This window comes from Hydra viridissima, unplaced genomic scaffold (genome assembly GCF_058129835.1).
Source record: "Hydra viridissima isolate aposymbiotic clone 2 unplaced genomic scaffold, HvirCarnegie_v1 scaffold_8, whole genome shotgun sequence".
In the NCBI taxonomy this organism is placed as follows: domain Eukaryota; kingdom Metazoa; phylum Cnidaria; class Hydrozoa; order Anthoathecata; family Hydridae; genus Hydra; species Hydra viridissima.
The window spans coordinates 5,915,470-5,928,526 of NW_028324307.1; the positions used below are offsets into that span (position 1 = coordinate 5,915,470).

At 26.3% G+C, this 13,057-nt stretch overlaps 1 protein-coding gene across 3 annotated transcripts; it reads right to left on the reverse strand.

Annotated features, from left to right (window-relative positions):
- Positions 1-466: 466 nt before the first annotated feature.
- LOC145186346 (uncharacterized) lies at positions 467-8,969 on the reverse strand. Of its 3 annotated transcripts, none has more exons than XR_016455072.1 (12): positions 8,706-8,926; positions 6,173-6,497; positions 5,924-6,028; positions 3,201-3,276; positions 2,850-2,923; positions 2,553-2,604; positions 1,978-2,224; positions 1,833-1,897; positions 1,517-1,598; positions 1,037-1,179; positions 787-923; positions 467-701 (listed from the first exon to the last, which is right to left on the reverse strand). XR_016455072.1 is itself a non-coding variant. In XM_090096259.1 (12 exons), exons 1-12 carry the CDS (start codon positions 8,762-8,764, stop codon positions 637-639), a joined length of 1,383 nt encoding a protein of 460 aa, XP_089952385.1. In that variant the 5' UTR covers positions 8,765-8,969; the 3' UTR covers positions 467-636. The 3 variants fall into 3 exon arrangements, 2 of the variants coding, with proteins under 2 accessions (XP_089952385.1, XP_089952386.1); XM_090096259.1 differs by having other exon boundaries at positions 1,037-1,132; positions 8,706-8,969; XM_090096260.1 differs by lacking the exon at positions 5,924-6,028 and having other exon boundaries at positions 1,037-1,132; positions 8,706-8,954.
- Between the last annotated feature and the right edge of the window lie 4,088 nt (positions 8,970-13,057).

Genomic DNA, 13,057 nt, shown 5'->3' on the forward strand with positions numbered 1-13,057 from the left:
AAAAAAAAATACTTTAATAGAAAACTTGAATTTGATAAAAGGAAGTCATTTATAAAATGTTCGGTCATTTCAAAAGTTATGCTTACGAGCCAACGATGGATTCTTATTACTCAACTTATCAGAATAACGATGTATTAAGGATTAATTATTTGAAATAATCCGAAACTTCAATTTTATGATATCCAACTTAACACGTTTATAAAATATGCAATTTTTTGTAATGTATATTTCACAAATTTGCAATGTGTTTACATTAGACAAGTAAAGCCATAAATAAAAAATAATTTTATATTAAAAAAATTACAACACTTACAAGTGGTGAATTCATAGCTACATATAAATAAATGTACTATGTAAATTTAAAAAAGCATGATTTGCTAATGTTAAATCTGTTAATGAATAGTGGATAAAAAAAAAAAAAAAAAATTATTTCTAACAACTCTTTATACTAAAAATATTTCCAGCATTTAAGCTGAATTACAATATATTTAACACATATTTAACAATCATAGCTCATCATCATCATCATCATTTACACATAAAAAAAACAGTGCACTTAAATAATAATAAATCAAAATCAAAATAAATTAACTAAACAAAAAAAAAAACAACATAAAACTATTGCATTTGCTTTAACTATTCAGCTCGCAGTGGTCCTTTTGCAAGAGTAAACTGGTTTTGAAGAAGAGAGGAGTCTGGGCCTGCAATAACATACAACAGAACAATATCAAAATAATGAAGGACTTAAAAAAACAAATTAACTGGTATTGCTGTTATTTTATATACCTTTAGCAAGCACCCCTGAACCAACAGGCTGGATAAGCGAGCCTTTAGCTAGAGACAATACTCCATCATTTTCAGCATGATACAATGGCCCAGTAACAAGACTTGCATCTGCTCCCTTACACTGAATATGATCTTCTCTGAATAAGAAAAAATACTTTTGAAAGGACCATCTTTAATGAAGTTTTAAAAAAACAAAGCTGAAAATTTATATTTATATCACAAACATGAGACCATGTTAAAAAGCTTTTACCTAAGTAAAGATGGATCTGATCCAAGGGTGGGTAATTTCTGTTGCAACTTGTAGAATGATACATCAGATGAATTAACACTTGTAATTGTAGCAGTGCTTTGTGAAGAAAAGTAAAGTGTTTTTAATCATTTAGCATTCACAAGCTATAAAAAAAAATTAAGATTTACATAAAGAAAGCAAAAAATTTAAAAAGGTTGGAAATTTAAAGGAAATTAAAAAAATGTTTTGTCACTATAATAACTTGTTTATAAATAAAAATCTTTATTTTTAAAACTAATTTTATTCAAGCAGCACCAAGCAACATTCCTTTCATGTAAATGAAGATATCTTTAGGATTTCCATGATCATGACATCTTGATATACTTTTACAATAAAAATTTGGGAAAATAGTAGACTAGTTAGTGTCACCATTTTGCTAGTAAACTTTATTTGGATTATACATTTAACAATAAAGAATATTAAACAATAAAAAATGTTTACTTGTTACTGACTTCTTGCATAGATACCAACTGCTTTAAGGAGTTAGAATCAGTTGCTAATGAAGTCTCAACTACAGAGGAGCCTTAAAAAGAATTTTAGGAATCTTAAAAAGTAAATCCTGCAAATATCTGAACTCAGCTACTCTTTTGTGTATGTTGTGTTAAAAAAATTATTAATAAAAAGAAACAATTTTGGTAATGATATAATGCTCTGTAGTTGTATTTTTATAAATGCATTCAATGCATCACGAAAAGAAGTCACAAAGAAAAATGATATAAACATTGTTTTTATACAAAATACCAGCAGCATCAACTACCTTCATTACTCTGCCGCTTGGAATCAGAGCTAATATTGTTGAATGAGATCTCCATATTTGACAATCTAAAATAAAAAAGATTAAAAGTTTAAATGAACAGGAAATTAATTTTTGAAAAACATTTCAAAATTAGTATCAGCCGTACTTTTTCCCAATAGTTGACATTAAATCAACATCCTCAGATTTTATTTCCTCTTTGTCAAGTTTTTCACTTTCCTCCCTTTCTTGCTCTTCCTTCCTCTTTCTTTCATCGATATCTTGTTGTTCTTTTCTTCTTTTTTCTTCCATTAATAAATTTTTTTTTCTCCTCTCTTCAGCTTCAAGTTTTGCTTTTTTTTCCTCTTCTTCGAATCTGCTTAAAGAAGAACTTGCTTTTTGCTCACCTTTTTTTGCTATCAAATAAAATCGTTCAAAGAAAAAGCTCATCTAGAAGATTGACTTTATGCAAACTTTAATTTTATATGCTTTTAATCAAGTTAATTTTAATCTGAGTAGATTTACAACCCGCCAGAATTAATTTTGTACTTTTTCTTTTTGAATGATAATAAAAAAAAGTTGATCATTGAAAAAAAAAAGAAAGTTGATCGTTAAACAACTCACACAACTCACACAACAGAAATTGTTAAATATTTAATGGAATAAAAAATAGAATGTTTTCTTTATCTTACAAAATACTGACAACTTTAAAATTAAATAAGTTAAAAAACTATACTTCCTTACTGAAACCCATGCCTTTGAAAATACTTGTTGTCAATTCCAAGTTATAGTCACCCTAGGATTAAAATAACTGTCACACTAGTATAACAAGTAACTTTAACAGCATTTTAATTAGTTTTATTCAAATGATTGGAAAATGTTATAACAGAAAATGTTATAAATGTTATAAAGTTGTTTAAAATGAGAATTAAGTTGCTGAAAGTATCCATAAAATTATACAGTGGTTATTACATTGAGGAAGAATAAAAATTTTTTTTGTGAATAAAAAGTCAGAGATTTTTAAACAATAAAAATACATACAGCAGCTAATGTATCACTTATAGCAGAATCTGATACTCCATAAAGATCCAAATCATTCTTTAGTTGTCTTATTACTAAAATAAAAAAAAACATTTTTACTTTGTTCTTTCATAATTTGAATTTTTTCACAATGTACTGTTGTGAGTACTTTGTTGCAGCAACTTTAGTAACAAATTTATTTAAACTATAAATAAGACTGGCTCTAGACACCTTTAAAAGTATTCTTAAGATACCTAGTAGATTTTTTCGTAGCTAAAAATTACAATTATAGATGATAACTTTTTTTTAATACTATCTTATATGAAACACTCTACGAAGATGAAAATACATTTACATAAAAGATATACATACAATCATTTTTTTTCGCATCAGATATGTCACAGTTAACATCTTTAAGCAATGATGGTCCTGCTTTTGGAGCATTTAACTAAGAAAAATATAATAACTACAACATTAAAAGTAATTATTAACTTAAAAATTACTTTAATTACTACTAAAATGCATTTTAGAACAGAAAAACAAAATATCTGATGAGGACAAAAAAGTAAAAACAATTAGCATAATGTTTTATTTAATGCATTTAAATTCAAAATGTTTTAAGGAATGCATCTATATCCATGCTTTGAATAGAAAACTGGTTTTAATGCTACATTAAAAATTTGCTCAAACATTTTGTATTACGTTGTGATTTAGATAATTTAAGATTATGTCTGAAGATTCTAAAGTAAAAAAAAAAATGAACACTTTGCTACTAATGCAACACAAAAAGTCAAAAGTTGCTTAGATTAGTTGCTTATACTTACTACTGCATCCAAAAAAACTTAAATGCAAAATGTGGGTTATTAATGCTTTACTTAAGTAAAATGTAATCATAAATTATAAAAAAAAACATTAGAAATATAAGAATTGGATCATAGTATTATAAATTTAAAAAACTCTAAAAACTTTGTTTCTTCTCTAGCAGTTATGCAAATTAATTATAAAATGAAATTTTTATCAGAAAAACAACTTTAAAGTTAGTACAAATTTTTGCTGAAGTTGAAAACCATCATTCAGAATTAATTAATTGTTCATAAAGCTTCATATAAATCAATTATTCTCAAATTTCAAGTCCAATCTCTCTCCAACATTTTCAGTTCTTCTTAAAAACTCAAGGAATCTTCTTAAAAACTCAAGGAATCTTCTTAAAAACTCAAGGAATCTTCTTAAAAACTCAAAGAATCTTCTTAAAAACTTAAGGAATCTTCTTAAAAACTCAAGGAATCTTCTTAAAAACTCAAGGAATCTTGAGGTTTTTTTTATAACTTGTGCTTCTTCTGATACAACTACAGCCATTAAACTCATTCTTAAATGAAAATCTTTCTTAAAAAAAAACTCATTGTTAAATGAAATAGTTGAAATATCATTCATATATTGAGTTTTGATTAATTTCTAAGGGAAATAGTTGCTATATAAGTTCATTGTTAAAACAACCAATATCTTTCTTTGAAGATTAAGTGTGTTCTCCATTTTTGTAGACCCACAATTATGAAGGTATCAGATAAGAGATAATAACCATTTCTTTTGCCTGCTTTTTTGTTTATGTAAAAATTTCAGTATTAAAAAAATTATTATTCATTTCTTTCAACTTTATAAGATTTTGAAAATGAAGTGATTTGTTTAAAAATCTAAATGCTTTTCTTTTTTTTCTTATTGTAGACTCTTTGCCAAAGAATTGATTAATAATGTGATAAAATTATTTTTTTTTTTAAAGTTGATTATTAACTCTACTTAATACTTTCACCTTTCTTATTGTTTATGTAATGCCACCTTTTACTTTTCTTAGATTTTTGATGTTTTCACTAACACCTAGGAAAAGCTTTACTCAGTCATTACATTAATTACCCATTATTTCAGTGCCATGCCATTTCCTTCTGTCTTCATTCTCAATGAAATCTTTGATTTCATATTCAGTTTCCATATCCAAAAAATCCCTGAAAAAATCACAACTTTCTATGCTGCTTTTTTCTTGAATATAGCGGCACATCACAAACTGCAAAATGAATGGCGTGGAGTTTTAACAACATGTTTTGATGATATTTGTTTTCAAAAACTAGTCATCTATGCACAATCATCTGTTGTTAATCCAACAGTATCATTATTTCTATTTCAAAAACATTCTTATGCATTTTAACAAAGCTTTTTAGTTTAAGAGCATTACACTTTCCTTTGATATGAACCATTCCTGCATTTCATTGTTATCTAGAGTTACATTTATAAATTGTTCACCTCTTATACACAACAAATGGTTGAGTATAACATGCAGACAGTTTGATGATTTGATGTATGACAGTTTGATGAAGAGGCAGATGATTTGCAGTTGTCATATTTCTCATAACTATCTTCAGATTGTTTGGAAAATTATAATCATAGTGATTGACAAGAATCTCATAACCAAAGTATTGGTAAATCCATAATCAGCTACTATCACATCAGTCAAAAAGCCCTGGGACCCACAGAGGGACTACAAAAAAAAATCATGTATGTATTAGATTGTACTAAACTTTAAAAGATATGAGTTAATGTTCTTTTTTCTTCTCAATAGCATTTAACATGGTATATCAACTATTTTTTTAATCTTTGGCAAAGGTTTTATTTACTATGGTTAGTACAATAAGTTCTTTCCATCCTCATAAATAAATCAACTCCAAACTTCTTTTGGTATTCTAAACTGATTTTTTTATGATTTAGCAAAGATTGATTTTGAAAGTTAGTTTTGCTATGCTATTGCTATGAAAGGTTTTTGCAGTGGGTATATGACATTTTAAACAATGATTTTTATGATTGTTTAAAAATATAAATTTAAGAACTTTAAAATAAACTTAGATGATTATTTTACAGAATATCTATTCAAAACATTAAACTTATTTTTCTTGTTAATATTATAAAAATCATAAAAAAATGTAAGATAAAAAGATTAACTAAAACTTTTACTACTATTACAAAAACATAAGTTTTTTTAGGAAACTCTAATACTATTTTATTAAAATTATATTTGAATATATATGAATATATATGAATATATATATGAATACATTTTTTAAAGAAGCTCTGTTACTTCTGTTGCTATCAACATCTACTGGAGTATTTCCAAAATTTGGATAATTTGTTACAAATCCTTTATACTGAGGCTGTGACACCTAAGAATTAAACAACTTTTTTTAATCAAATTATATATGCTTAATAATTTATTATTATATAGTTTTTGTTATTTAACAATAGGAATAAAATTAAATATTATTAGTACATGGGTCTTTGATGTGAATTTAAACTAAAAAGTGTACTTCTTGTAAAGGTACTCCTTCTCTGGTAGATGGCTGCACTGGTTGACTTAAAAGAACTTGTGCTTGAATGTGTTGTTGCTGTTTTAGTTGCTGCTGCTGCTTTTGATACTGCTGTAGTTGCTGTTGCTGCTGCTGCAGACTATGTTGCTGTTGTTGTTGTTGCAGCTGTTGCTGTTGTTGCAGCTGTTGTTGTTGCTGCTGCTGTTGTTGCTGTTGCTGCTGTTGTTGCTGTTGCTGTTGTTGTTGCTGCTGATAGCTGCTTTGTGGTTGTCCTATATTTGGTGGATGCCATTGTGTTTTTTTAGTAGTATGGTCAATGTAAAAGCTAACATTAAAATAATACCTGTTAAGAGGTTTTTTTGCCACATAAAAATATTATAGCTAATAATATATAATATGTAAATAATAAGTGATATATCATATATCATATATATATATATATATATATATATATATATATATATATATATATATATATATATATATATATATATATATATATATATATATATATATATGTTTTGTTAAAAAAACTTGTAAAGATTAAAGATTTGAAAGAAATTGTTATAAAACATCAGTTGTTTTAATTTTTTTATTACATATATTTTTGAATAGCAAATACATATCAATGGAGATGACATAACATATATATACCCAGTGATGACATGAAATAACATCTATAGTACCCAGTGTAAAGATTTATATATCATGCTTGAAAGAATAGAGATGACACAACAAAACTAAGTGGTACCCTGGAGATGACACAACAAAAGTATCCTTACACTGGCTACTTTAGTGCCCAGTGTAAAGATTTGCATATCATCATTGAAAGAAGTATTGCAATTATCAATTCCAAAAAAGATTGAATTATCTCAACCTCCAGTTTCAAGCAAATCTGAAAACAAATAGCTTAAAGGTATGGCAATTAACCTTACCTTGTATCTTGAAACTTTAGGTATTTTACCAATTGTGAAAATTTTCAGAAAAATTTTAATGAAAGTAGTCTTGAAGAACTTTTCAAAACTTTTAAATCAAAATCTCAGTGACAAAAATTAGAACTTGGAATACTTTTCCTTTAGGCCAAAAAAAACTTCAAAGGATTTAATGAAGCTTTTGGCATGTTTTGTTGATAATAATAATGTATAATACATCAATGTCCTGTTTGTCCAACTGCTGATTCTTTTAGATATTGCTTAAAAGTATAAGTGTGACTAAGACACCAGTTATAAATAGTAGGTGAACACAAATTACTTTTTGTTCGATCCTATAATGTAGTAACTTTTTGAAATCTTAAAAAAAGAAAAAAAAAACTTCCTGTTGGTGAGTGTAAACTATCTGTATAAAAAAGGCTACATAATAAATTTCTAATGTTTTGTGTCACATCAAAGGATATTTAACCTCAATACACATTCTAGCAACAAGCGTAAAACAGTTTATTCCAAATATATGGACATTTTACAGAGCTTATACTTAATTGCTTATGATCTAATACTTAACATAGTTAATAAATTGTGATATAATTAAACCAATTAAAGAGATCAATTAAACAAATTGACATGGAGTGGAACATATAAATCTATGTAAAAATATCCATGAAAGTTTACTAATTTATGATAAAAATAAATTATTATTGAAGAAGACCATAGACATTAGCCCTTTATTTTCTATACATTTCTTTTTATATTACTAATGGTTTTGAGAACATAATTATATAAAAATATAGGAGACTTGCTTTAGATAGCTGGTTTGATGTAGTGCAATGAAATCATTGCAATATATCTATCACAAATATACTTTTTGAACTAAATATAATTTTTTATGGGAATTAACAATAAATGTGTGGAAAACAGCAAAATAAAGATAATGGTAGATAATAGCTTCTGCTCTGAAAATCATAACTTAGTAATATTTTAAATTATATTTAATTTTTAAACGGTTAAAGTGTTAATCTTAAAATTGAGTTTTGAATAGTTAGTTTAATGCAACAATTTATACAATATAATTAAAAATATTTAATCAAAAATTATTTATAAAACAATAATGATTATCATAAGAATTTTATAGAACTTATAACTAATAATTGAATTACATAGTTCACAATAAAAAATTAATAAATACAATTTAACAATATTATCAAAACAAATAATTTGATGAATTTTTGTCAAAAGATACATTTCATGTAAGACATGAAATGTATCTTTTGACAAAAATTCGAAGATGAAGATTAAGAAACTTTTAATACCCAAATTCCAGATATTTTGTGTGAATATAATATTAAAATCTTTTAGGAAGGTAGGTTAGTTAGATAATTGTACAATTCTTATGTTTTAACAAAACAGTATCAATATTATTATACAGCTTGTTAAAAAATGGAAATTTTTTCTCCGACATGTTATAAAAAGAGTCAAATACCTATAACTTACTCTAAAACTCTACTAGATCCACAAAACTATCCTCTTCTATTTTTAAAATTAAGTTAACCAAATTTAGAATAGTTCCACATAAAACTTTAACATATATATAAAGTACTTACTATCGTTGATAAGTTGGATCATATCGAGCCTCCCACCCGGGAGGAAGGGAAGTAGCCATTTAAATTATTACGCTAGAAATGTCACAACTGTTGTTGTTTACTTTTGCGGATTAAGAAAATCGATTTGGTCGTGTTTTTCTTAAATTATACTGCTGATCAAAATGTACAGAGAATGTACATGTTAGTACCCTTTAAAGACTAAGCTACTACTTTGAAGTTCTAAAAAGATAAAATAAAATTGTGCAAAGTAAATTTACTGGGGTTGATATAAGTATTTATTTAAAGCCCACACCTCCCTCTCCCCCCTCCCCGTCCCTCTCCCCCTCCTCCCCCCCCCTATTTTTAAGGGGGTCCTATACCATCAAACTTGTGTCGCTGACGTTTGACCTTAAAACACTTTTTACTGCATATAATAGGATGCCCAGGTATAAAAAAAGAAAAAAAACCAAAAAAATTTTAAAAAGTTTTTTTACGGGGTTAATAAACCATGTTGGGACCCGAAATACCCCAATTACTGTTTCCTTAATAACTTTTAAACCATATTTACTTATTAAATAAAATTTTACAAAAAGTTTTTTATTACTATGAAGAACAATTTGAACTAAAATCAATAAAATTTATTGAGTAGTTTATATTTTATAGATAAAAGACCATTAATATCAAAAAGTGACTATAGTTATGTTAGTTCTTATATCAAAATTTCAAAAAATACAAAGTAAAAAACTTTCATTTTAGTTCAGGTTGTAAATCAAACTTAAATGAATAACTTGGGAAATTTTTAGGTCAAATTGTAAAACCTAGGAGATTTTATTCTGGAAACAGTGACTAAAAATAGGCAAAAATCAAAAACAGAGAAAAACAAAAATAAGAAAATAAATAGAAAATAACAAGTATCAAAATAACATCACACATAAAAAAATCAATATGCTCCAGTTATATAAGACTCATAGTCATTTATGTTTGTCTGTTCATCAATAAAACCCTTTCTTTTAGCTCTTAAAACTTTTCTTTGCTTTTTATATTGGAACTACTTGACTTCTTGTTAGCTTTTTTTATTCTACATAAATCTCGTTTTGGACCATTTATGCAAAATGAAGCTCCAGGAGTAATGTTTAAAAATTTAAATATATTATGAAGCCCATTAAATCCATCATTAAAATGAATAACTGCTGAACAAACACCAATTTTAATTATTTTTTGACTGCAATATTGATTTTTAGGGCATCGAGACCAAATCATTGCATTAAGTGATTCATTGACATTCTGGGTCATTCCATGCAAACATTTAATCAATAAACTATCGGTACTTAGGTCCATAAAAGTTTATACTTTCATATACTGGTTATACTTTCATTAGCAGCAGTCATGTATGAATCTAACATTTTGTTGTTAATTTCGTTATAAGCTTTGAGATTTATAGGATCTGTTAAACTTAGTATACGCGAAAAGGTCTGAATTGATGCAAGACCTTTGCCAATTTCTCGAAGTGCCATAACACATCTAGTGTTAATGTCAAAACATTTTTGACCACTTTTATTTGGTAAAATAATTTCTTTAGAGGTAAAAATATTTTTACTCCATTGACAATAAGTACAGGAAAGTCTCAGTTTATTTGCCCATCCTTTCTTTTCTGTTGTTAAATTTTGAGTACATAATCCCATTTGATTACATTCTGGGCAAACTGAATACAAACATATTGTTTCTGCCAAAATATTAAAGTCTATTAGCAAATAAGATGTATTCAAATCTGCTTCCTTCACGTTATTATTTTTCAATTTTAAACCACTTGCTGAACATGGAGCTTCATTTATAATGATTTCTGAAGTAGGAATTGAATTATTTATTGTTTTTGGTGGAGCAACTACAAATCGATTTCCATGAAATACTCTTTTTAAAGGTTTGTAACCTGACTTTCTTCGACCCATAACAAAATTTTAACTGCAGTACCAATTTACTAAATTCAAACAAATTAAATGAAGCACAAGGCGATGGCTCCGCGCAAAATCGGACTATCTGCAATCTCCGCCAAAAACAAAATTGGCATATCTGCAATCTCCGCGTAAAACAAAATTGGACTATCTGCATTTTCCGCCAGCTTTATTTTTGAACTATCTGCATTCTCCGGGCGTTCAAAGTTTTTATTGCATGAAATTATGCGCCTTGTCAAAATGTGATTTCACTACAAATGGCAGATCTCATGAAATAAGTTGTTAATAAGAAGACAGTAATTGCATTATTTTCCATCTATTCCTGAGATATAAATCTGTTTAAGTTTTAACACAAAGTTTCACTTGCCACATTTGATTTTGTTTAGAAGTAATTATTTTAAATAGTTATATGACATATGGTATGTTAATGCAAATGAAAAATTTACAATATTTTTAGAACATCATTTTAGCGGCTAAAATAAGAACAGTCTGCATCTACTTTAATCTCAAGTCTGAACTTAGTAAGCGTATACACATCATGAATTGATCAAAGTGTAGCTGATCGCAAAACCAATTTTATGTATTCAAATTTAATTTGAAATTAAAATGCTGCTGGATTAAGAAAACGTTTTACAGTTTTACGAGGCTTATTCGAAACATTGTTTGGTGTTTTTCAAGTTTGTCTATTTTCAACAGAAAAAAAAAAGTAGTGTTACTGTGTTATCTATACTATATAGGTATACTATATAGCATATAGCAGTCAGTCATGTTTTGGTTAAATGTGAAAATAACAAGTTGGTTTGTTTAGCTTACAAAATTAATTAATTCAAGTGTATAATTGCTATCGTCAAATAAAATATGTTAGATCTTAAAAATATGTTAGGACTACAAAATTATAGATGTTTTTAGATAAGTTGTGTTTGTATGTTAAATTATAATTTCTAAAGTTAAAAGTTACCTAAATGTGACTATAATTTAAATTCAAGTAATTAATATTGTCTATTACAAATGTAATAATTTATTATATTGGGTATACTGTAAAAGTAATAAAAGCCTGATATTCAGATCAATGTGCAAGTTAAGGATATGTTTATTTAAAACAGCAGTTTTTTGTTATTTTGTAATTATTCTTTTATAGAAAAAATACAGCTATTTTTGATTGTATCATAGTTATTACTATCATAGTAAAAAAATTACAACCCTTTTTTATATATCATTACATCCCAAAGTCTTGGATATGTAAAAATTATCAAATATAATTGGACCAAAATTGTTTGATCATCACTGCAGTTGAGGTGACATCTGATTAAACCAATGTTTAATGGTTTAGAGCTCAAATCCAACTGAACCTTAGGTTCAGTTTGATTTTGATCCTAATTATTGATAAACCAAGTTTAAGAAAAGTTGGAAACCATAATGTTTAATACTCAGGCATGAGTTTTTAACTAGTTTGTGTTCAGTTAAGTGGCATCTCCAAAAAAGAATGGTTTTAAGTAGACAACAAAGAAAACTCCACATAGTTTGATTGCTTAATGAACAAAAATAGCTTAATAACAATAATTTTGTTAGTTACGATCAAGGTTACAATATATATATATTTATATATATATATATATGTGTGTGTGTGTGTGTATATACATGTATATATAAATATATGTATACATATATATATATATTTATATATATATATGTATATATAAATATATGTATGTATATATATATATACATATATATATGTACATATATTTATATATATACGTATAGTATATATATATACATACATATATTTATATATACACAAAATTATTGTGATATGTGTATATATATATATATATATATATATATATATATATATATATATATATAAATTAGCAAAAATACTTATCTAATTTTTTCTTTGACAGCTTGTTTTACCATCAGTAGGTTCATCAGGAAGTCTGATGAACCTAGTGATGGTGAAAGATAAGTTTATAAATATATAAGGTTAATATATAACATGTTAACTAATGATTAATTTGTTAACCTTCCTGATTACTTATTGATGGTGAAACAAGTTGTGGAAGAAAAAATTAGATAAGTGTTTTTACTAATTTATTACTGCTATGCTCTTTAAGACCATTGAGCACTCTATTTATAGAATACACTAACATAGTTATATATATATATATATATATATATATATATATATATATATATATATATATATATATATATATATACACAGGGTGTCTGCCAATATTATAAGTTGGATTTCCCTAGCTTTTCCCTGATATTTACCTATTTCTCGTTTAGAAAAATGCTCTTCAACTGCAAAAATACAAACAATAATACAACCCACATTAAATATATCAAGAGAAGTTCATAAAACTATCTGCCAAATAAACTTTTAGATTACGTGAACTATATACAACTTATTTAAGTTAT